General features: G+C 37.9%; 1 protein-coding gene across 1 annotated transcript in view; it reads right to left on the reverse strand.

Annotated features, from left to right (window-relative positions):
• Window positions 1-25,565, reverse strand: part of diaph2 (diaphanous-related formin 2) — a 520,520-nt gene that overhangs the window by 481,569 nt on the left and 13,386 nt on the right. Inside the window, exons 3-5 of the mRNA XM_084719553.1 lie at window positions 13,151-13,183; window positions 9,752-9,928; window positions 868-972 (exon numbers count right to left, since the gene is read on the reverse strand). Coding sequence (XP_084575679.1) covers window positions 868-972; window positions 9,752-9,928; window positions 13,151-13,183 — 315 coding nt within the window. The remainder of the gene's footprint in view (window positions 1-867; window positions 973-9,751; window positions 9,929-13,150; window positions 13,184-25,565) is intronic.

The following is a 25,565-nucleotide window of genomic DNA, read 5'->3' on the forward strand; positions in this document are numbered from 1 at the left end:
GGAAAATTCATGCTTTTTTTTTCAATATCAGGCTCTGTGCCCTTTTGTCCTTTTCTCTCCAGTTTCTTTGTCTGCCCTCAAGTTGCTGAACAAAAAGCATACACCCAAACTGTGTGCAGCCACACACGCCATGCGTGTTCTCCAGCTTTTGCCACCTTTGTCTAAAAACATTTCAGAGAAAACACTGAGATTACAAGAATGGGCAACATAATCCTACACCTATTATTAATAATGAACAGTCCTAACAGTTGTTCTGATACGCACTCAGAACAAGGATAAAGTGTATGGTACAGCTGGCTCATAGTTGAGCAGAAAATGTCTGCTTTTCCTCACCTTCGCATCTAGTGTTTGTGATTTTACTGTAACACTGCTGTTGAAAGAAGAGGTTGACTGAACTTTATTCTTCTACTCAATAATCAAATTATGAGGTAAGGCACCACCACCACTGGGCATACAAAAAAACCTCCCATGCAAGTGCACAACTGTACAACCAACAATTCGCATGCAAGCACATGACCGGACAAGCACTGACCATCCACCTATAGCACTGAGTGAGTGAGTGACTACATTTTATATCTGACAGCCTACGACAGCGGATTGCAGCGTAATTGAAAAAAACAATGAGGAAAATAAATCAAAATTGCAATCAAAGATGTGGGACTCAAGCATGAAGAGTGGAGCGAGAGAGATAATGACAGGGGTGAGAGTGTGCAAGAACGGATGACAAAGCAAGCCATAAAGCAGAGGATCAGGTTAAACTCATTCTGGAGTCCTGTGGAGTGTCATGATACTTCATCTACCACAGTTATTCAGCACATTGTCTTCAGTCTACAGAGACACAGCACTTAGATTTGCTCTTTCACTTACAGATTTGGCAGTGGCAGAGATGTACTGGACCACCATCTCGCGTTTGGTGCTTAAGTCCTTTCCACGCAGAGGGGCTTTGCGTTCCTCATTCAGGTTCATGTCCTCCTGGATACACACAGACAGAGAGGAAAAATGAAACATAATCCCTTTCGATCATCACTTATGACACTACAAATGTGTGCTGGTGTCTGTATCTGTAGACACCGTGCCCTCTGCCTGTATTTCTCATTATTTTGCTGTGCTCAGGGCGCTTTACAAATCCAAAACATTGGCATTCGACGTTCCAGAAATGAGACAAAACAATGAACAATTTTTCTGGTGCATTTATGAACAGCTCAGAGAAAACCTACTAATTGTATCTTTAAAGCTACTACAATGAGTTTTTAACTGGTTATGAAATCATCTCAATTTAAGACGGATGTCTCCAAATGAGAAGACTGGCTGTTTCTATGTAGTTTTTCTTAATGCATACCACTGGGTTGGATTCTCCTAGAAATCAGACAACATTAGTCTGTGTTTGCACTTTCCCAGGAAAAGTCACTATGAGTATAAGTTAAAAAGGAAGCTAGAGGATTCTTTTTATTTATTTAGATACATTTATTTTCTTGATGTTATACTTTTATGGTTATGGTGAAGGAAAACTCTACAGCTTTTGTCCACAGGGGCCCCAAAAATCAACAAAATAGAAAAGTTCCTTGTAAGTACCTTTAAGGCAAAGAGTTGTAACAATTATGCTTATTACAAAACTAACGGCTCAGTGTCAGAGAACAAGAATCAGAACCAGCGATGGTACAAGAAACTTTTGGGCATAAGACTAAACAGAATAAATAAATAAATTGTACTATTAAGGTCTAGGAACATATATAAAATAGGAACATTTACAAAAGAAAAATTAAAATAACATTATAAAAAATAATGTGCATATACTTTATACTGGTGACCAAAAATAAATAACTGCATCTCAATAAGAAGAAATATTTCAGACCATCAATTATGTTTTCATTGCCACTATAACCATTTTACATCAGATCCTGTCCTTCTATGGTTGAATACATTCATTTTCCATCTATGTTTCTTTGTCAAAGTCACAAGGTACAGCAAAAGGAAATAATGGCAGTAATAATTAGTCCTTGAAAACAAAAGGTAGCAAGGCCACTGCAATATAAACTGCACAGCCCAACTCCGAACAAGAGAGCAAAATCAAACAACAGTGCTTCTATTGAGGCCATGCAATCACACCCGATAGGCTGGATAGGCAGTATCTGCGTGTTATTGGGAGTATTATCTTCGTGCTACTTTAATTCTGCATCACAAAAGAGGTCTTTCATGTGAGAGACATCAGGGGATGGAGCGAAGGCCGGACAGAGCACTAAAAGCTAGGGAATGACATGATGATTAGAATGGAGGGGGATGTTTATCAGAAGCACTCTCTCACAAAGAGACAGCTAGAATGAAGAGAGAGAAAAAACATCCTCCTCAGGGTTTTAGGATGGTGAACCTAGAGCTGTAGAGCCATGCTGCCCTCTGCTGGGCAAGGTGGAAAATCATATGGCCTTTACTTTGGTTTATCTAATTTGGCACTGGTTCCCCCTGCATCAGATTTAATGCAAAATTCATCTAATAAATTAAGCATGTCACTTCTAAATAAGAACACTGTAATACAATGGTTTGAATATCTTACCACAAGTAATCTGATTCAAATTGTTTGGCTTCATTTGTCAGTGAAGCATCGGCAGGAATCCTATCCAGAGGCACCGTGACCTAAATTCCTCCAACTACATTTCCTCTAGTAAATACCCTCGGAGCTAAAAAACCATTAACATCCTTTTTGTGGAACAGGGAGAGGGAAAAAAACGTGGCTGAAAGTTTTACAATTGGCAGGTTTTTTCACCCAAGGAAACCAGCAGGTTTTTTAATTAATCTTTGAACCCTGCTAATTTATCTGCTTAATTGGCATTCAATAAACGAGGCGAAATGTGGCGGGGTGAGTATGTTGTAGGAGGGGTAGGAGTGGTGGGCCTGCGGGACGCTTGTCAGGGGGCAAACTGGAGGAATGAGCCCTCCCCGTTTAGTCTCCAAAATGATTAATGCTCTTTTATTAATTATACCCTCACAGGCTACATGAAAAAGAGTCCCAGGATATCGGAGACTGTGCTGCTGGTGTAACTGAAATCATGAGATCGGAGCTTGTATCAATGACACTGGAGTTACCAATAATAATACAAACATATTGGATCTTGTTGTCTCATATTGGTCTGGCGAGCTTTTCTCAGAAATTTCCAATAATTATCAGTCACGATTAGTCTTGCTTTTGCCAAAAATAATATCATTTGCAGCACTTGGCAAATTAACACCATGAACATGAGTTTTAGGAACACATATCTTATATCTACACATAGTAGGACAGTGTCACAATGTTTTCAATTCCTCTGGCTCTTTACTCCAGGACACTGGACTTGAAATGAAACAATGGCTGAGGTTAATGAGCTCACATTCAGCTTTAAGCGTGTTTGACATTGTTCATATCCTTGCTTGAGCTGACTTGTAGTCAGGCTCAGATCAATCCAAATGAGCAGGTGTTTCACTCACTAAAGACCAGCCCCAAAACAAGCAATAAGTGAAAATGGCTGCATTACAGGCCTGGCAGTGCATCACCAGGAAAGATACTGAGCATATGCTGAAGTCTGTGGATCACAGATTTCAGGAAGTCATTAACTGTTAACTGGATTTGCAACCAAGAAGAATCAAATGTGTTGGCTTAATTTAAGATTTCAATTTTCCCTATAAATTGTCCTCACACAAGTTTGAGGGACAAAATATAAAAGTGCAACAATTCTGACATGGTTTAATTTAATGTAGAAGTAAGGATCCTCAATCAGGATGTAAAGATATCAAAACCTCTAAGTACAACAATACCACAAAACAACATTTATTGCAACAAAACAAAAAAAAATTACGACTTGAAAAAATATCTTTACCTTTAGTAAATAATAAATCTGATGTGTACAGCATTTTTATTTACATAAAATATTTTTTTCCTTCCACTTAAAGTGCTTCTGCTTTGCTTCTTGAACAAAATAAAATAAAAGTAGTCAGCCATGACCGAAGCATGTGCAAAAAAATTGGCATTAATTGTCTCTAGCAATTAATGTTTGAGTACAACTACAAAACAAAAACAATGCAGCAGTCAGTAGCAGTCATTTTATAGAATATAATAAAAATAATAAGTAAGAACCAAAACAAATCTACGTTATGTCACTACAGGGTAAGGATTTGCCACTTACCCAGGACAAATAAAAATCCCATGTTGGGCAAGTGAATCTGTGTGGTGTGGAAGGTGGTAAAAAATAATTTAAATATTAAACAATTTTGATGATTAATTAATCATTAAAGTAATTTGTCGTGCAAAATTGCAGAAAATCCTGTTTCAGCCCCTCAAATGTGATTATTTCCTGCTTTTTTGTTTATTATCATATTAAACTGAATATCTCTGGGTTTTAAAAGTTTTCATGATTTTTTTTTTAATCTTTTAGCCATTGCAGCCCCAGATTAAACAGGACAACAGACATAACTTAAATTGTTCTCTAATAACTGCTAGTGAATAAAACTATTTGTAGAGGGGCAAGTAAAACTTGACTTCGGGTAAGGAGATTTCTGACCCACTTGCCAGATCAGGCAAGTGAAAAAAAAAAACATTTACATTAAACACTGCACTATACTTCTACTTAGGAACTACCTTGTATATTTAAAAAAAAAGAAAAAAAACTTTAGATGGGCATAAACCCTGCAATACGATGTGACTGCAAACACAGCCTAATCCTGAGTGCCACAGGCATCAAATCACAGAGAAGAGCAATTAATGACTACCATCAAATATATGTCTGAGGCTGAAATGGATATAAAGAGTCCACGCTATGGGGAAAAGTGGATCTAAGAAAAGTAGAAGACATATAAAAACATTTTGATTCAACTGTGATGAATCGATTATTTTGTCCACTACCCTCGCGTCTGATCCATGTGTGCAAGGGCACAGACAGCAACTCTCCTGTGGGCTGGTTTTAATGTCCTGGTGCAGAGTGTAACTGCTGAGGGATCACATAGGAGCTTATTACTAGGAGTGTTCATCCTGACAATGGCACATAGAGAGGCACATATAACCTCAAACTAGCCACAGCAGCACTGCAATGTCACATTCTTCTTTCATTGGTCCTCTGTCTCTGCTAGCAGCCTCAATACCAAACACTACTCTACTGTGAAGACACTCTAAAGAAGAACTGTAACAGAGACAAACTGGAGCTTAAATCAATCAAATCAATCAATCCAAAGTAAGGACGTCATGGTTTTCATGCTGACAGACGAGCATAAGCATCATTTGGGTAATAATGTCATGACTGCTAATGGAGGCACGAGCACAGACGACTTTTAAAGCCAATATGCTGCAACTATTGATGCAGTCATAGTGTCTCAGGGAGATTTTTGTCTGGATGGAGAGGACGAGTTCATGCATCTGAACTCCCCAGATATCCTACCTCTGTTTCCTTTAATGGGGTAGTTCGGATTATTTGATGTGGGCTTTTATGAAGTACTTATTCATAGTCAGTGTACAGTATTACTGTTAGTAGATGTCAGTCAACGCGGCCCAGGTTTGGAGAAGCAGAGAGGAGACCCTGGCGCCCCCCTCTGCTTCTCCAAAATTAATATAGCGTATGGTTGACCAACACTTCAAAACTTTAAAAGCAGATTTTTTTTTTAAACAATACAATACTAATATTTGTTTCTATTGAGAGTACCAAAGCTATTAAAAATATAAGATTTTAGTGCTTGCAGACAGTAATCAGTGACTTTGTCTGTACAAGCACTGAATGCAGGTTGTTAATTTTCAAAAAAGGAATAAAATAAAAAAGGAATAAAATTATTTTCTGGACTTTTTTTTTTCGTTTGTGCTGTGGTGCTGAAAGAGGTATTGAATTTTTCTACACTTGCTTTGTGTCGAAGTTGAAAATTCTGTTATTGTGACAACCCTAATATAGCATACACTTACATTGATATTGATTTTTTTGTTTTTTAGTTGGACCTTTTTAAGTGGTTAAAATAGTAAACTGCTTTGCCTCCATGCTGGTGCCCCTCTGTCCTTGCCCCAAACTGGGGCATGTCGACCACAATCTACTGTAGGTAATAAGTACCTCATACGACACCACTTCAAATAATCCAAACTATCCCTTTAACTGTCGTTTTACAGAAAATAAAGAGCTGATGAAAGGGGTTTACATTACAAAGTGCAACGAAGGTCTCACAGTTTCCTGAATACCGATGAAATTAGTTTGTCTGCTATTGTTTTCCTTGGTTGAACCTCTCGGATTGTCATCCACGACCACAAGCAGCTGCCTCTATAGTGAGATGCAAATGTCGGACTTTTCATCAAAATATTTACTGCTGTGCATTTTGATGAGGGGCGCCGAAATCCAGCTGTGCAGGTCTTGGGAAATCCAACGACAGGACACAGAGTAAAAACATACACAGCACCCTTCTAAAGACAGTGCTGAAAGTAAACGCTTTTTCATGTATTTTAACTTTCCCTTTAGTTTTATAAATATACTTCTGCTCTCAATGGCTAGCTTGAAAAATTATAGAAAGAGTTCATTTGCTTTTCCTCCACACGGACTGAGTGTTGCTTCATATATTTTTTCCAGATCCTTTGATGACCTTTCAGTAATAGGCTATGTGCTATTTGGGCTTTGAGATACACAGAGCAATGTGTAAAACACTTTCCAGAAAAAAATATCTTCACTTTCTCCTCATTAATGCACAGTATGTGGTCTCAATAATATGGCATGGGTCATCCCTTCATTTGAAGCGGGCTACACATCTAAGGCTGCACATGTAGCACCATAAAAATCAATAACAGAAAGGGAGTAAAGACAAAGCAAACAACTAAAATGTATATGTGTATGACAAATGAAAAGAGATGAAAAAGACAGATAGATGCCAAAGAGAAGCCACTAGCCTCAAAAGAAACTACCCACCACTCTCATTTCCGTGTTTTCTACATCAAAGCAGAAAAGTTTACAGTTTATGATAGCAAATAGTGGGGACTTCAAAAGTACATACTAACCCTTTTCTTTTTGATTTCATTACTGTAATTACACTTCCCAACCCCAAGTGTCAAGGCCTGTCAAATGTCAGAGCAGCAAACATGCCTTCTGTGTCGTCTGTCACTGAGCAAATTGAAGCCTGGGTTTAATGTCACGCCACTGTGAGCACAAACATAGTAATTGAGAGGTGAACTGAGTGACAGGGATGAGCACCCAGGCAAAAAAAAACACTGAGCAGTAGCCTGATGAAAACCAGGAGCACTGGTCGCATTTCTCTGGCCCTGGCAATAAAGACCATTGTATGAGAAAAGAGGAAAGGCAGGCAGCGTACCACGCACACACACACACTCAAAGACATTATCCACAATAGTACACACAACCTATGCAATGAAGCTAGAGTAATTCAGCTCCCCACTTCAAAGAGATGGGCTGAAAGCTTTTTGTTAGATTTCAATCCTGCAGTACATAAGACCAAAAATGCATTTCAATAGAGAAAATCACAAGTGTGACAGAGCTTTGACCCCACAGATGAGTGAGAAGTGAATTTCAAAGTTTGGTGTTCTTCTGACAGTGGCCTAGGGAATACGCAGGCAGAGTCGCGCTTCACAAAAGCTTAACATCTGAATGCAAAATGCATTTATCTTTACGCCTACTATAAATACTGCACGTTTCTCAAGTCTATTTTGGATATGTTAAAGGGATAGTTTGGATTATTTGAAGTGGGGCTGTATGAGGCATTTGACACAGCCCCGGTTTGGAGAAGCAACATGAGTCCCGCTTAGGAAGCTAGTGGGAGACCAGTAGGAGTGGAAGACCAAATATTACTTTCTAAACCAGCCTCCTCCAGCAAAATCAGTAATTTTACCTTGCAGAACATGAGGGCTGCTGGTCGACCAATGTCTCAATCGGTTGGTTAGTTTGTGTTATTCTGTGACTTTGGTGTTTTAAAAAGGTTAGTTTGGATTCACCGTCACAAAATAACACAAACAAAGTTACAATCCAAGGAAGTGATATTCTGGCATCCGCCATGTTCTGTAAGGTAAAATGACTGTCCAAAGGAATCTGGATGAGCGAGAGTGTGGCTAAAACACATTTTACTGCTGTCTCTGTCCGCAGCAGTACATTGCATAGCTTCCTAACCAAGACTCCTGGTCCTTGACCAAACTAGAGGTGTGCTGATCACGATCTACTGTGGTAATAGAGTGGTGCAGGAATGACGTACTGTATTTTTGTAGGCCAATCTGGAAGTTAGCATCACTCTGATTCCCTCCACAAAACACCAATGGGATTTTAACACTGGTTTTCAGATTAGTGAATCAGTGTATTAGCAAATAAACTCAGTGGTGAACAAATGTTCATGATACTTACATATTTTGTTCAGCAAGATAATAATAGCAAATTAACACCACTCTTATGATTTTTGATCACAAGAAGTGAAAAGCAAATGTAAGGCTTTAAACAAACTACACCAGAGTCAAGTGACTTCACGATCTCCACCATTAACTGATTAGTGTTTGGCAGGATGATGTTTAATGTCTGTGAAAACTACTGTGGTGTCATTGAGCCACTTGTTAGCAGCCACCTTTTTTTAAGACACATAAAAGCGTTAAAATTCCTGGGTATTACCTGACAAATTTTATTTAGTAGAACAAAACCTACAGTAGCTCATGCAACCCCAGTTCAATTAATCCAAAGTATTCCTTTAAATACTTTATATACAAGATGCTGTATTTATGTAAAATTTTGTAGCTTTGCATCACATATTTGTGAACTTATTTTTACCCATTTTGATCTCCTTTTGAGGGTCAGTCCTCAGAGAAAAGCTCCTACGTAACCCCATGAGAGGGCACTGTTTCGTGTCACTGTGGGAGTTGTGCACACAGCTGTCTGGATGCGCTCTTACGACTGGGCAATCAGTTGTGTGTGTGCCATCTTCCAAGTATTAATTTGTGGGGGCTGTAATCTGCACAATATTTACATCATTTCCACAAAGCTCTGCAGTTGTGTCAGTGGTCTTCAATCCTGGACCTGAATACTAAGTACTGATGATTTTCTAAACTAGGCCATAGATAAAGAGGGGAAAAAAACACCACCATTTTCAACATTATCCCCATACAGCTACGCAAAGAGTTCATCCCCGTCTCTGATCTTCGTGTGTGTGAGACTGCAAACACGGCTGCCGGAGCTTTGTTTGCAAATGTAAATGCTGGCATTCACACAAGTATTACTGAGTCTTAAGTTATTAAAGAGCGTGCAGATGTAAACATCATAACCTGGTTTGAGATCTAAAGGTGTGTTACATGTTGTTAAAACTTCTCTTTTCATTTAGTCACCAGAACTGTAAACTTTGATATCTTAATAGGAGAATTTTATCAGGACAGATTATATAGTAGAGCGACAAACAATTTTAAGATGTTGCGTAAAACTAGGAGAGCTTTGAAGAGCAGTAATGTCATTATCATCACTTTTTACATGTCTAGCAAAGCTTTGTTCACAAAAAATCTAATCAGCAGTAAAACAAGGACCTGTGGGTAGCAATATATTGATATAAAAATGTTTTTCAGACTTAACTCTCGGCCTTCACAAACTCCTCTTCACCGACATTCACAACAGTAGCTCTGTTTTTCTACTTATGTGCCTGTTACACAGATTTATGAATCAATTTAAGCTTTCATAACAGAATGCTCATTATTCATTATTCTGTGTCAGCTGTAATAAAACTGTTGTGGACGTGGACTGCCACTGATGACCCTGTGCATGGGGAAACAATGCAAGAGAAATAAAAAGCTCACCATCATCTTCTCAAAGAGGTCAATGATCTCCTTTTCCGAGAGGTTCATGGAGCGGTCGTCGAAAAGGGGCTGAGGAACAGGCAGCTCAGCCTGGGTAGAGAGGGGGTCTGTTGGGTGCTGGATAAGGGGCTTCTCCTTCTTCATCCCTGTTTTCCTGAAGCTGGTAATGCGATCACGCTGAAAGAAAACAGAGCGTTTGAGATATTAAAATATTGTTTTAGACTAGGTCAAGTACAAAGCACATTGTTTTTTGGTTATTTATGATTTACTCTGAAAGAAGCTTTTTAAGAAAAGGAGTAGATTTGTTTAAACTGCCTGTAACCTGAATTTCATGTTCTCACACATCAAAGAGTTGTTCTGTCTCATGCTTGGCTGTAAACACATTTTTAGTACCGTTAACATTTCTGCTACGAAAAGGGAAAAAAATAGGGAATAAAATGCAGAAGAGCTGCTGATTTTGCTTCAGATCAGACAGAATTTTTGCAAGTCATTAAAAAATTATTCTAGGCCACATTTTGTATGGATGAAATGAATTTCTGCCCTGTCTCTGCTGGTTGAAAGGTTCAATCTGACCACACCTGACATGTGACAAACTACCACACCTGATCACACCCAACTCTGATGAAGCTTTACACAATACTGTATTGTGAGGTCCTGTACAGCAAATTGTGGGGACAGAGTAAGGACCAACCACTAGATGACAAGTGCAAACATCGTATCTTTAGGTAACTGTGATCATTAAAGGGATAATTCAGATTATTTGAAGTGTGGCTTTATGAGGCGCTGAACCAAAGTCAGTGTATTATCTATGGCGGTTGGCATGCCCCCAATTTGTAGAAGCAGCAGAAATAACAGTGTATGACGCTAAGTAATGTACTGCTATAGATGGGATTTTAGCTTCCTAAAAAATCTCTATCAGTATAAGTTTACTCCATATTTACAATATTTTTATGGCTTGACCTTGCTGTCAGACAGCTTTTCTGATGGAAAACTGCCATTATGTAAGCCCAATATTGACTTCTTTGGCAAAACAGTCATTCTACCTTTAAAATACTGCAGTCATACAATAACACAAACAAACTGCAGTGGTAGATCAACAAGTCCCAAGTTCTCCAAGGTAAAAGAACTGTTTTTGCCAAAAGGGGTTTGGTTGCCCTGGGGTGACTCATATTTGTCTGTTTCCTTTTGGAAAACGCTGTCTAATGTCTAACAAGTTAAACTGTGAAAATATTCAAAATATAGTGTACACTTAAACTGGTAAAGATTTTCTTGCTTTTTCTTTTCTGCTGACCCTGTTCATAGTAGAGCATTGTTTAGATTCCTACAGCAGTACACCATCTAGTGTAGGTAACAGACGTGGGAAGCTCTAGGTGCCTTACAATTCAATTTGATTCCGGCTATGATTCAATGATAAAACGATTCCCAATGCATCAAAATTTTAGGGCCAGGCAGATTGTATTTATCTGCAACTGCTCATGTTCAGCCATACATGACGTCCATGTTGCATTCAGGGGTAGGACTATTTTGTCTGATTTGATTCAGAAATCAGAAAAAAGAAATGGGGGCATAATTTTCAGTCTCTTACTCCAGTTTCCTTGGAATATGAAATGTTGAAATCCTGAAATGGTCTGTAACCTTTTTATTTTATAAAGTTAACTGCATTAATTACTTAATTAATTAAACAATTTGAAAGCATCATCCAGTCTTCTGCCTGTCTGAGAATAAAAAACCGAGGAGGAGGTGGAGTGCTCCGCTGTGTTAGCATTATGTCTCCAGCAGTGCGGAGCAGCCTCTCTTCTTAACCATGAACTCAGAGGAAATATATCGTTGTTCAAGGCGCAGACAGGACATAGAGTTTTTGAAGTGAACAGACTGAGCAGTTGGTTGCAGTTGTTTAATGCTGGTGTGTGTGTCACTCAGCCACTATTGTTTGTAACAGGGGATAGCTGCTCCACTCTGTCAACAACTAATCATCTCTGGGTGACGGTAAAAAGTTTTCACAATACACTTTGCGTTCATCTCGCAAATACAATTATTTGGACACCAAATCAAAACATGCTCGCAACCGCTGTTTGCATACTGCGGACTGTCCGGGTGCTGTGCTGCCCTCACAGCTGAGTTTCACTTTTTCCGCTCTATCAGCATCAAGTTAATTAACATTTAGAAAATCTATTTTTTGATTTTAGTTCATCTTTGTCTGAATTTTATTTGGCCAGAAGGTGGTGACTGACATTCACTGTGGTCAGCCACTATTCGGATTTTAGTGTAGGTTGTGGAAATGCAAATGAAATGCAAATTCAAATGACAAGAATGAATTAGCTCATTAAAGGTCATGCAATCCATCCAATAGTATTGGACTGTCTTTGACCGTCTAGAAGCGTGTGAGAAAATGGTATGTATGTTTTTTTTTCAATTAAACAAATACTATACTAATAGTAAAACCCACCTGAATTGAACATTGTATTCTGTCAGAAGCTTATCAAGACAGTACTTACCATCATACCCATAGGATTACCTGGTTTGTGCTTGTGTTATCAGAATAGTTTTGGCACACAAGAACAACTCCAGCTTGTTGTGATAACATCTGTGAGGTTCAGTTGAATTTCTTTGTCATATTCATCAGTGAGGAATGCAGTACAGTCAGGTTTAGTGTGAAAGCGGACAAAGTACATTGACGGCATGCAACTAGTCAATGTTAGTCAAATTTAGTAAAATGGAATGGGAGTAGACATGCTAGATGAATGAACATATATAAATGAAATGAAAGACAAACATGATGTCATTGATATCAGATTGCTGAAATATTACTGGATGGATCAGACATACTGTGTACTGAGACAAAAACAGATCATTCTTGATAGCTGCAGCTGCATTTTGACAGTGCATTGTACATCCTAAAATTAATGCCAAACTGCATGAGCTTGTAAGTGTCAAAGCTAGGTTATTTGTTAACTAAGGGTATTAAAAAAGCCCCAGGCATCTAATTGGAAGTGCTACTGATAATTGCATACTAAATGATCTATGAGCTGCTTACAAAAGTCTAGAATGCTATGGGCTAAAATTTGTTCATAATGAAAAATTTAGGAAGATTGTGGTGCTGAATTATAGCACCATGAAAAATCATCTTTTATTTACACAGCATTATGTAGAGCTACCACAACATGTAAGTGAGACAGTTTAAAGATTAGCCTTTGTGTTACAATGCATAAATAAATACTTACAATGTATAGTACACAAGATGTAAACTAAGCTTCAGTTTCGATTAAAATATTAATTAACTTGCTTCTGGAACATCTGACCCATCCACATATTTCACATCAAAGTCCCATGCAGCTCTGACAAAACATGAGATGATGTAAAACAAAACTAGTCACACCAAAATTAAACCGAGCACCTTACCATATCATCAGCCAATGTTTTTATGTGTATGTTCTGTTGGAGGGAGGGCACAGTGTGAAAAACAAGATCCAACAGAAAATGACAACACTGTAAAGTGCACTGTATGTATCCCATCTGAAGAGCATTTACATGTACAGTGTCCTCTGTGGATAATGTCTCATTTCCGTCTCAGGATCCAAATTAAAAAGACAGTCAGTCAATGCACGTATTATCCATTTGGATTTTTTTGGTGTGAATTACAAAGTTTTGGAGATTTCTGCCTTCTCTCCAATATAGTGGGACTAAATGGTACAAGTCCTGTGCTAAAATAAATAAAAACATAAAAAACAATTCAAAACCAGTGTCTCTTTCCAAAAGTCAGGACAAAGTTACTAAAGCTAATCCACAGACCATGTTCTGATCATTTTCAGGTAGGAGCTATTTTCTTTCTGTTAGAAAAAATAATAATTCTGGTAGATTCTCAAGTAGCAACCTGGTCATGATATTTGGAAAGAGACCCTGGTTTGGAATTTTTTCTAATGTATTTCTTAGTGCTTGGAGCAACACAGAACTTGTGCCATTTAGTCCCACTATATTTGAGAGCAGGTAAACATCTCTACAGCAAATGGCTTTAAAACTAGGAAACTCACACCAAAACCGTAAGCGCACAGATGAAAAAAAAATTGATTTGGGGGTGAACTGTCCCTTTAAGTGTCCAATTGACAAATACACTTGTATACATCAGAGAAGACAAGACAAGTGCATATCCTGGATACTGTACATGTGCAGGATGTGACAATACTTGATGATCCCAAATTATAAGGTTTGAAAGTATGTCAACAAAAGTGTGTGTTCAAGAGTGAACATCCCAAGCTCACACACTTTGAGAAACATAGCAACAAAAAAATAACATAAAATGAGACAAGCACCTATAATCCCAAAGCCACAAATGTAATGAGCACTCTGGTTCAGAAGACCCATTGAAAACATGCAAGTTAGTGCTGCTTGGTTTAGGTTTTGTGTATCTCAAAAAATAATACACTCTCACAAAGCAATATGTTATAGCCTGGCACAGTTATTTTACCTCTTAGGAGCAAAAGAGTTCTTAAGAGCATCTCTTGATTTGACAGTGGACCGATCAAATCATTTATTTACTATTACTATAAACTCTAGTCAAAGAAATTTGCAACTTAAAATTATATGTTTGCTTGCAAATTCAATCCTAGCAGCCTCACAAAATGTTACAAAGAGCTCATATCACAAAATTAAAACCACAACTTGTCTTTACTGCAGATGTTTGTCTTCATCTCAGACACAATGAGACAGGCTACTGCCAAAGGCTGGTGGCTCGGCAAGGGACAGCCATTTGAAACACACCTCAAATGGGAAGCAGTCACAGCACTGCCATATGCTGCGGCGCTAGGCTGTGAAGTACTAATGAGTAGGGAGATGTGGGGTGGTGATGGCCATAAAGCCTGCCTCCAGCCGCAGATTTCTCTACAAGTCTAATCAGGAAAGCACCAATGCTGCAGCGAGGAAACAGACTGGCTCTAACCTGCACCTCCCTCTGTGCATCTTCATCAGCTGTCGCTGTGGGCTACACTGAGCAGACACTCAAACTGCCATATCTATCACTAGATTTCTCTGCAAAGACTGATCAACAGTTGGGAGATAAAGCAATGAAACACAGAAAACAAAAGCTTCACTCTCTATGTGTTGGCTTCATGTGTTGTCCAAGCTGTCACTTCAAGTCAAGATAACAAACATGTCATATTCATGCAGCATTATGCACAGAGAGCTCTGCCTGGGGTGTCCAAGTGTTTGTTTGCACCATCATTTGTGGCCTTTAATGTGGCTACGCAAGTTGTCACAACATCTGTAAAGCTAAGAATTTGACCTGAGCAACAACTTTTCCCATTTCTAACTCAGAGCACATGTGTCATTAAGCCCAGCATTCTCTTGCAGCCTAAAACTGCGTGAAACAATAGCTAATTTTCAAATGGAGTACTTAAACATTTTCTAATCAATTTAACAACAATCAAACCACTGTTTGGTTAATTGCCTTGACTTGAGGGCCTTTCCTTGCCCATTATCTTGGCAACATCGCAACAACGCAATTTAACATCTAACAATTAAGCTTGCATGTCCTCTGGGCTTCTCCCGCTTATTAAAGTAAACTTTTTCATCATAATAAATGTTTATTACCAAATGCATATTCCTCTAAATAACCTAATCAAATTAGCTCTGGGTCCCTCCTTAATCAAATATGATTATGACTCCATGCAGATCCTTAAAAATGAAAACACAGAGCAATATCCCAGAACTTGAGTCAATTTGGGGACACAAAGCCATGCCACTATGCATGTTCTTTCACACAATAACTTCAATTAATGTTAATATTACATTAACTTGTGTAGAGACATATCCTTCCATTACTCTTTTTTTATTACAAAATTCCCCCAGGTTCCACATGAAATAAATTTTTACCCAGGATGGACAAAGGACCAACTTTGTTTTAAACTGGCTACCACTGCACAGCTTTTTAATAGCAACGCCTGTTATTCCCAACCAATTTAACTAGACCATCTGTATGATGTCATTTTAACTCACTCACTGGAACTATCACTATAAAATCAGTAGCCACGATGGCTCTGTAAAACGACTTTAGAAGGAAATTAGGTTTTACTTTAATTAGTTCTAATAATAACAAAGGATTACTGTGAGCCAGCCATGGTTGGCTGTGAAGACTGCAGTGCAATGTGCTCCTGACAGTTCTTTGCAACTTCATGAAACTACCTGTCCCAGTTTAATCAACTGCTAGGTTCAACTACAGGCTAGTAAGTGTTAGCAGTGCACACAACTGATTCAGTGGAGAATTGTGAAAAATAAAAATTGTGCAGTTTTTATTATTAGCCTCATGCTCTGGGAAGTACACTTAAGTAGCTCAGCAGTCAGGAAGGGTTTCCATAGTGGAAAATCTGCAGGTGTTCATTTATTTTATGAACTCCAAAGCTGTTTGTTGCTTATTCACAAAGTAACACTTAACAATGAACTAAACTACCCATACCAATTCAACACATCTGCTTTCCTACCTTGGTTGTATTCAGTGAAATAGAGCACATTTCATTGCTGCAAATATTTAAAATTCAGGCCAAGAGGACTGAAGCTGCATTGAAGCCATCTGACGGACACTGATCAGAACCATCAGCCTATACGCCAACATTACCTCATCAGAATAGTGACTGATTTGTAATAAATGTAAAACTTGCCTACAACAAACAACAACAAAATTAATGTATACAAGCAAAATAAATGGCCAGGGCTCAACTGCAACTGTTTTTGGAGACAGTGCTTCTAATTTTTATAACTAGGGGCACCAACGCAGTTTGTTTTTTAAAATCATCACAATGTATCGTGTCAAACACTGACAAAGCAGGTGACAGTGTTTATAACTAAGGTGGGAGGATAAAAGAGAACAAAAAGAGAAAAGACACCATAAGAATGAATGGCAGGAAAAGTAATCAAGTATGTGTTCTCTTCTCTACAAGTTTGATGTCAGCAAATATATAGTAACATTAAGCTGATGTGCAGACTCTCTTTATTCTGTCTGTCTTGATAAGCTAACCGTAGCTGGGCAGTGCAGCTCTCTGTCCAGGACAAATGCAAGATTTTGATGATTTGATAAACACCAACAGGCAACAGAGGCTATGAACTTGGAAAAGATTACCGCATTGCACGTGAACATGTGTTCTTATGCACATGCATGCAATGAACCTCAGATTTTCCAGCAGCAACCTCTGGTGACAACATCTAGTCTCTATGTCAAGGTTTAGTTGCAGTTTGTTTATATCTCATTCTGTTCTGTATAGGCCTACTCGTTCTCTGACCGACAGATGGAGCAAACTGTTTTAAAGTAGGGAGGACTGTAGTGGGATCACTGGTGTGTAAGATGTGAGTGTGTGTAGCAATGGCGAACACTTTATAGGCTGACAGATCAGGTAGGGTGGCCCTTTAGCAGAATTTTGCAGTCTCAGGGCCTCACGGAGCTGCATGCTGATTTATATTTTGCAGTGGAGCTCTTAAAATTATCAGTAGGGAGCACCAGTGCTACCTGTGGAAAAAGGTAGTCTGAAGCCCTGATGGCAAACATTTCCTTACTATACAGGAAAGTATCAACTTGCTATAGTTAAGTATGGGAGGTTTACATAAGTGTTGCTAATTGAGTCAGGCCCTATAGAAAGCGCTTATGTATAATGTGCAATGTGGACATGAAACTGATTACACAGGAACTTTGTGGCCTCAGTCAGGAGTGATGACCTAAAAAAACAACAAACATCCAGAAAGCCCTACATCAGCATTGTACAGTCGTCTGGATAATCTGAATTGTAATTCTGACAATACCACATTACAGTGTGGACTTCCTCATGCATTACTAATTTCAGTAGCTTATACTGTTTGTGTGCAATTAAAGACAATTTGCCTATTGTGACAAACAAAGTAAAACATGAAGGAGTACTTAGCATGGAGATAAAGCACACAACATGGGAGACTACTGTTTCTGTCCGAACAGTTGAATGGAAAACTTGGTTTGCTATTTCGCCACAGCTTGTAAACATGAAAGCACCCTGAAGCACAGTAACAGTAGAAAACATAAAAGATGCAGAGACACATGCACTGATCGCCACACACCTTCAACTCCAAAAGCCCAATTAGAGCCAGACATCTACCAGTCAGCAGAAAAAACAGCTTACCATGATGCAAAAGGAGAATTGTCATTCACAAAACTCACAGCTTGAATAATGATTACAAGTGAATCTGATACACTGCAATGACACTGTATGTGCATAGTAGGTAGGAGAAATAGCTGATACATTTATGTACCTTTTACCGAACCACAGATCAGAAACTAATTCAAGATAGAAAAAGAAAAAAAACATGTCCTTTTCTGAATGTTGGCATAAAGGGCCTCTAAATTTTGGTTGCTGCTCCTAAAAATTTCAATAGGGTGCACCAGTGCTCTTAGTAGAAAAAGGTGTGGAGCCTTGTCCACACCACTGACAAATATCAGATTACAGATTTCAAAACATACACTTATCTCATTAAATCTTTAGCAAACTACTATTCATAATATATTAAGGAGAAACTCAAGAAGCAGTTTTTACACTAAAGAATAACTGAGCTATACCAAACTTCTCCCGTCCCAGTCAAACTTGTAAGCTGAGAGCCCTTTAGGTCATGGCACTTCCTTGTAGTTACATTTAGAGACTAATGTTTTGTAGTCACGGCCATAAACATTGAAATTACATAATTTGTCCTTGTGTAATCAGATAGGATGTAGAGCTTTGCCAATATCATGCTCAATTTTGGGGGAGTGGCATCAGACAGCACCAAATATCAACCGAGTAACTGAATTAGACATAGTCTAAACAAATCAATTTGTCTAAATTAATCTCATTGCAAAGTCTTCTCAATGGCTGTCTTTGTGAACTCAGAGAGGTAGTGCACAGCACAGCCTACGCTGTGCCAAAAGATTTATGAAAGCATGAAAGTAACATTTATCCTTCTTGTTTAATCTATCAAACTAATCTTTATATTTGCACTGTGAGTGTGCTTTTTGGAAGCAGAGCAAAAGAGAGAACCCTAAAGACACACTCAGAAATTGTTCACACGTGACATTTCATGTGACATAAATCCAAACTGTATCTGGAAAGTATTTATCCATTTAGAATATATTTACTATTAAAACTGACTTCAGCAATCTGAGAGAAATGCAAATGCCCTCTCCCGGTGTTTTCTCACATACTATGCAAATTAATTCTTCCTGAACGTTAAATGACAGTAAACATCTGGTTTTATTTGCACCACAGCCCTGAGTCTCATCTTTATTCAAACTTTCGTTGATGTTTTTATCTCCCCAGTTTGAGGGTCTGTTCCAAAAAGGACCTACTGAGTTGTCTGAAGAACTTTGCAAATTAAAATCCACAACATGTCATTTTATATCAGTCGTTTTTTTTTTTACATTTAAAAAGGAGTTTTATTCAGCAATTCAAGATTAGTCAGTAAACCTGCTTTTTGGAACAGGGCCCTGCTTAGTTGACAGCATGATAAATGAATGACTATTCATCATTTAAACTTAATTAACAAATCAAAACGACCACTTATTACCTCACTCGCTAAAAGAAAATGCATTTATCTAAATTGGTTTCTACTTGCATGGTAGCAACATTCAAAATTATTACAGTCACAATGCAATTAATCTGTCCTCAAGCATCCAAAAGGTTCCCTTGCCACAAATCAGATGCCGGTATCAGAGTTATGTGGGAATATACAAGCGGTCCAAATCAGAATTGGTAACATCAGATTAAAAGTGTTTTTTCTGATTATACTGTGTTTTCAGTCGCTGTGTTGTGTTGAGCCACTTAAACCTGCAGTTAACATGGAGACGTCCACATCCCAACACATCTGTCTGTGAGTGAGTCAACACAAATGGTAGTAAAAGGCCATCCACACAGAGAACAATAATTACTGTAACAACAGCAATAACAATAACGTGTAAACAGTGGCGTCATGCACGCCCTGTGCACTCTAGCTATGTTGACAGCTTAATGGATATTGATGAAGTGTTACAGTCATCAGTTGCACAGAGAAAAAAAATCATGAAAAAATAAATAAATTCATGAAATTCTTAAAATCCAATCCAATTTGACAGTATAATGGTGATCGTCAGTAAGGACCAAACAAACTTCAGAGACCCCATCAAAGACTGATTGGCTTTATGTTCAGGGAAAATTATGAGTTTTTTTGGTGATTTGCAGCCTAATATTAAATTATAGGTATTTAATAAGTAAATCTCTTATCACAATATTTTATAGATTTTGATTAGCTGTCAGTTGGGACTGGGTGACATGGCTTGTAAATAATATCTCAATATTTTTAGACTATATCGTGGTACACAATATATATCTCGATATAAATATTTTCCCTTGCATACCATAACAGAAAATCTCAAACAGTGCAAGGATATGATGATCTTATAGAATATAATGCATTGCTGCATTTTTGTTTTGTTTTGTAATGTGGATAAAGGTAAATAATAGAACAGCTAGAACAGTCTGCTTAATTCAGAAAATGACACCACTTAACTGTAGCGCAGCCTTTAAAACCAGGACAAAGCAACACTTAAATCGCATCACAATCCAAAATTTAAGAGGATATCTAGCCTCATGATTTTAATATAATACTCAAATATCGCCAAGCCCTACTGTCCATATTTCTGTCATTTATTAACTTGTTTTTTAAGTGATCCTAATAACATTGTGGACAGCCCTTAAAAGAGAGAGACTAAAGTACAGAGTGCTAAAACAGCACAAAGGGAACATAGTGTTGTCATTGTAGGCAGTCTCACAAGCATACACATGTGGCAAGCTAACACACAAACGCAGGAGACATAGCACAGGCACATTCACCATAATGGGGCACTTGTCCTCTTGGCAAACTGGATTAGGAACAATGCAATCAAGCACCAAACATCATGTTATTCTGCTCAACAAATAAATGAAGTCTTGACAGAATCAGCGTTGACTCATTTTTTATTCAGTCTTGACTTCGTGATACTTTTACTTGTTTCATTCCAAAAGCATTTCAGATATATCGTTAGAAATAAAAAACAGCGCACTAGATTTCTGCGAGAGCTGAATTGCCTATAAAAGGGCATGAGTCTATGGTAGCCTTATTATTTCAGGAGAGTGCTGGTACTGTTTACAGTTTCCTAAAACAGCAACTATTGAAAAAGGGGAAGCACACAAAAGCCAGTGGAGCTAAGATTTGAATAGCTCCACACTGGATGGTCTGACCATGTGACTGCAGACTAGCACAGTACTGCCCTCAGGTTATCTGCCTCTGTTGAAAGCAAATCTCTAGTACTGTACCCTTGAGGGTTGGCATGATATGCGGCCATTACAAAAGTTGAAGTTAGAAAGACACGCCAGACACGTCTGTGTATAGAGATCTTCTTAAAACGGTTTGTGGCATCACAGAGAAATGTGATTTAATACAGACTATAGTACTATAATTCAAGCAAACACAAAAGAACTGCAGCAACAGCATCATGTCACAATTATTATTGCGGCTTGTTTTTTCTAAAATTTAAAATCCAGCTTTTATTGTGCATTGTTTACAACTGTATTCAACTCTTTTTCTTCTTTCTGCTGCCATGTGCAAAAACAAGTGAACTCTTGACTTTGTGGTTATCTATAAGCTGTTGGTTCATGATATAACTAGAGTGGTAGCCAGCTGAAGGTTTAAAAAAACAAAGTCCAATTCTAGTGCCTGAATAAATTAAGCTGTAATTAGAGTAGAGATTGGACCAATGCAATCCAATATCATATTGAATATTGTCAGTTTGCAGTTATCAGATATTGGACAAACGTTCCTGACACATGCACCAATCAAATTTCAAAGTCCTGCATCATGAGTTATTAAAGCTACGGAGCACAGTATGAGCTGTAAATAAAAGCTTTCAGGGATATTCTACTATATTTATCACAAGGGACACATGTTCTGAAACCCGTAATAAAATACAGCTGGCTTTGTTCTAACACACAGTAACACAAAGTAATATTTGTATTTGGAACATAAAATAGCAAACTAAAACTTTTTGTTATTTTTTGTAAGTGTTTATAATGCATTATGGGAAATGAGGGCTGGCTTTCAGCACCATCTGCCACACATGTGAATGTAAAAAGCCAGCCAGCTGACTGACTGATTTGATGTGAACAAAGTCCATCCAGATCATCTGACACAGACCTTTTCACCAATAAACTGACGTTCAGTCTTAGCCTCATGTTATCATATACATTACAACAATACTACTACTACTAATAATAATAATAATAATAATAATGATAATAATAATAATAAAGGAGGTCTGGTATTAGTATAGTATTAATATTGGCAGATACCCCAAATTCAGGTATCAGAATCAGATCGGAACTGAAAAAAGTGGATCTGTCTATCTCCAATTAAGAGCTGCAACAATTAATTGATTAGCTGTCAAGTATAAAAAATTATTTGCTTTGAGTAAAAAGAAAAAAGTGATTATAGCTTCTTACATGTGAAAATTTCTGATTTCTTTCCATCTCTGACAGTAAACCAAATATCTTCAGGTTGAGAACAAAACCAGACATCTGAGGATGTAATTTGGGGCTTTGGGAAACACTGACCAATATTTAACCCCACTTTCTGACATTTTATACAGCAAACGTTCATCAATTAATGAAGAAAATAATCAACATTATTTTGAAAATAATATTATAGAAAATAATCAACATTATTTTCTGCAACTAAACTATGAGCCTCTTTAGATAAAAAAAAAGATGACTCATGATATTTCTGCATCAAGCCAGGCAGTGCATCAAGTCTACACTGTCGGACAGTCAGTCGTCCTGCATTGACCTCTTTTCACAGTGTCCCACATTATATGAACAGGTTTACTCAACACATCAGTTCTAATCTACGATTAATCTCTTCATATTCTATTAAGAAGATTGCATCCAAGCACATTCTTCTGTGACACTGTATAATCACAACAAATAATGCATTCTGTCTCACATTTGCAACTGATTAAAAAAGTGTGAATACAGCTGTCAAATAAACCAAAATCTGATCCTAGTTACACTGACGAATATTAAATTAAAGCACAGCAGAGGTGATGACAAACACCTCTTCTACGGAAAATTCGCCCTCGCAATCCTTCAATACAAGTAAATGAGCTGGGAAACCCCTTCATCCTGGCCTATATCAGGCTCTGCAATGCTGAGTCAAAACACAGCCTTCCACCCATGAATCATCAAACTACTGCATGCAACCGCAACCCAGTTTCAGGTTGATTCATGTATTGTTACACGGAGAAAACTTGAGTGCCACAATGCACTAGATGCACCATACACAGACGTTTTTAATAACTAAGGCATCCAAATAAATGTCTCATCCTTCAGTTAAGGGCTCATCTCAGAATGGTGACATAAGAGCAGCGAATCTGTCAGTTTCTTCCACTGTGTGACTGAAGCATTCTTCCCCGCTTCCTCTCCCCAAGCTTCCTCTCCCCAACTTCCTGAATGCCTATAATACACACATGTGGTCTGTTTCCTGCCGTTTCTCACATGTCTCCCAAATGCAATCACTCAATACTAATGTAAAGTTCGAGACACAACACAATGCAGCGTATGGAAGCAAAAAAATAGGTAGAACTACTTGGCAAAAACTGGAGATTGACCTTACAGAAGATAACACAGGTCAGCCAGTGTGACACGCTGACAACTTGTACTGACTATGTGCTAACATGGCCTAAAATGATCCCTGAGGCCTCACTGAAGCTCACGTATCAGAGCGTCAAAAGCTTCAAATGCCACAGCTTCCAACAGCAGTGGCACAGTGAGCCATTAAATATGATTTACAGTGTGGTGCTGCCAATTGCAAGAAGGTCAACAACGCTGCTGCCAAGCCATATACTCGATTCCAACACAAAAATGTCCAGCTTTCAAAGTTGGGCTATAGTAGCACTGGGCAATATTCTGTATTATATCAATATCGTGATATGAGTCTAGATATCGTCTTAGATTTTGGATATCGTTAAATTGTGATATAGCATGAGTGTAGTCTTCTCCTGGTTTTAAAAGCTGCATTACAGTAAATTTATGTAATTTTTTCCAAACTAACCAAACTGGCTTAGCTGTTCTATTATCTGACTTTAGTCATTCTATCCACATTACTAATAATTTATTTATCACCAACCTCATTGTGTTAATAGTCTGCGAAAGCACCAGCACTTATCCCCCTTGTTCAGAAATGTTGAGATATTTCATGTTATTTATATTGCCCAGCTCTACTTTACATACTTTTGGGTAGGGCTGCAACGAACAGTTATTGCCACTGTCAAATAATTTGCACATTATTTTCACAAATAACTGATTATTTGTTTAGTCTATAAAATGCTCATCACAATTTCTCAGAGCTTAAAGTGATGTCTTCACATTACTTTTTTTTGCCCGACAAAAAGGTCCAAAACCCAAAGATATTTCATTTCCTGCAACAGACTTCTGAGTGGAGCGCTAAACCCAAAATCCAAAAAACTAATTTTCCTTCGATCAAGTAATACATTACATACACACTGCAGCTCTACTGTTGGGTAGACTGATCCACAGCGATGCACCATATTGTATAAGATCATCACTATTTGAGAATTTACAGTACACTGTTTTAGAGTAATTGTGTGTATCTAGATATGTATTGGATATCTCATCATAGCCTAAAAATATCAAGATATTATTTATAAGCCATATCATCAGCCCTAGGCTGTAGCACAGCTGAGTGATATGAACAAAAATCATAAAAACTAAGGCTTGCTCCTGATGAATACACAATGAATCACAGCCTCTCTTTAGGTGTGGTAAACATTAATTAACTTGTTTAATTGATGTCCATCACAATGTATGGTAATTATAAAGTCAAATGAGAACTGTCATCTTCAGTTGTCACTCAGGTATTTCAGAAATGACTATTAATGTTATTCTAGGCAAAAAAAATAAAAATAAATCACAATATTAGTAAATCTGTGATGTGATTAAACTGAGAAATAGTAAATGAGAAATATATTTACAATACTTAAGCCTAAAAACTGCCTGTCTATATAATTTGTGTGTGGCTTTCTACTAAGCTCTCCCATGTCCAGGGTCTCATATTTAGAGACACCGCTGCTTAAGATGTGTTGAACTGTCCATTCATTACTGAAGCCTTAATTACTTTAATGACCAACTAAATGACAAGCATGATTACAATCATTAAGTCCCACTTTAATTAATAAGGGTTAATTACAAATTGCAAACACTCTCAAATAACACCTGACAGAAAATAATGGACATTGCAAACGTGCCAATGTTGACACTGTGCCAGCTTGTCCTTCTGCTTAGTTTTTAGGCACTTCTTGTATTGATGCCTCAGTTTTTCTGTAGAAACTGCATTAAAAGTTGCTTATTCAATATTTCCTGAAGGCTCTTTGCAACACAATTTCAGAAACCACCGGATTTCAACAACAACACAAAAGCCTGAAAGAACATATGCATTTAATTTCAGCAAGCTCACTAGTTCCTGGAAATGACCATACTGAGGTTACAATAATCAACAGCATAGATGTGAGGGTAAGACATGCTAATGTTAACTAGCTTAGAGGGTGCTTGGCAGATGCCTGCAGATTCAATACACACAGCTGTCAACATCAACAACAGTTTAACAACTGTAGGTGAAACAGCAGCAGTTACTCACCAGGGATAAGGATGAGTCCTTTCACATGGTTGGACAAAGTTGTACTGCACATTTTATTCGTAACAATCCTCTGTAACATCTTGTGCATACGGGCTCACTGCTAAGTTTGTCAGGTGCA

The sequence above is a fragment of the Lutjanus erythropterus genome, chromosome 5 (assembly GCF_056507025.1).
Source record: "Lutjanus erythropterus isolate fLutEry1 chromosome 5, fLutEry1.hap2, whole genome shotgun sequence".
Lineage (NCBI taxonomy): Eukaryota > Metazoa > Chordata > Actinopteri > Lutjaniformes > Lutjanidae > Lutjanus > Lutjanus erythropterus.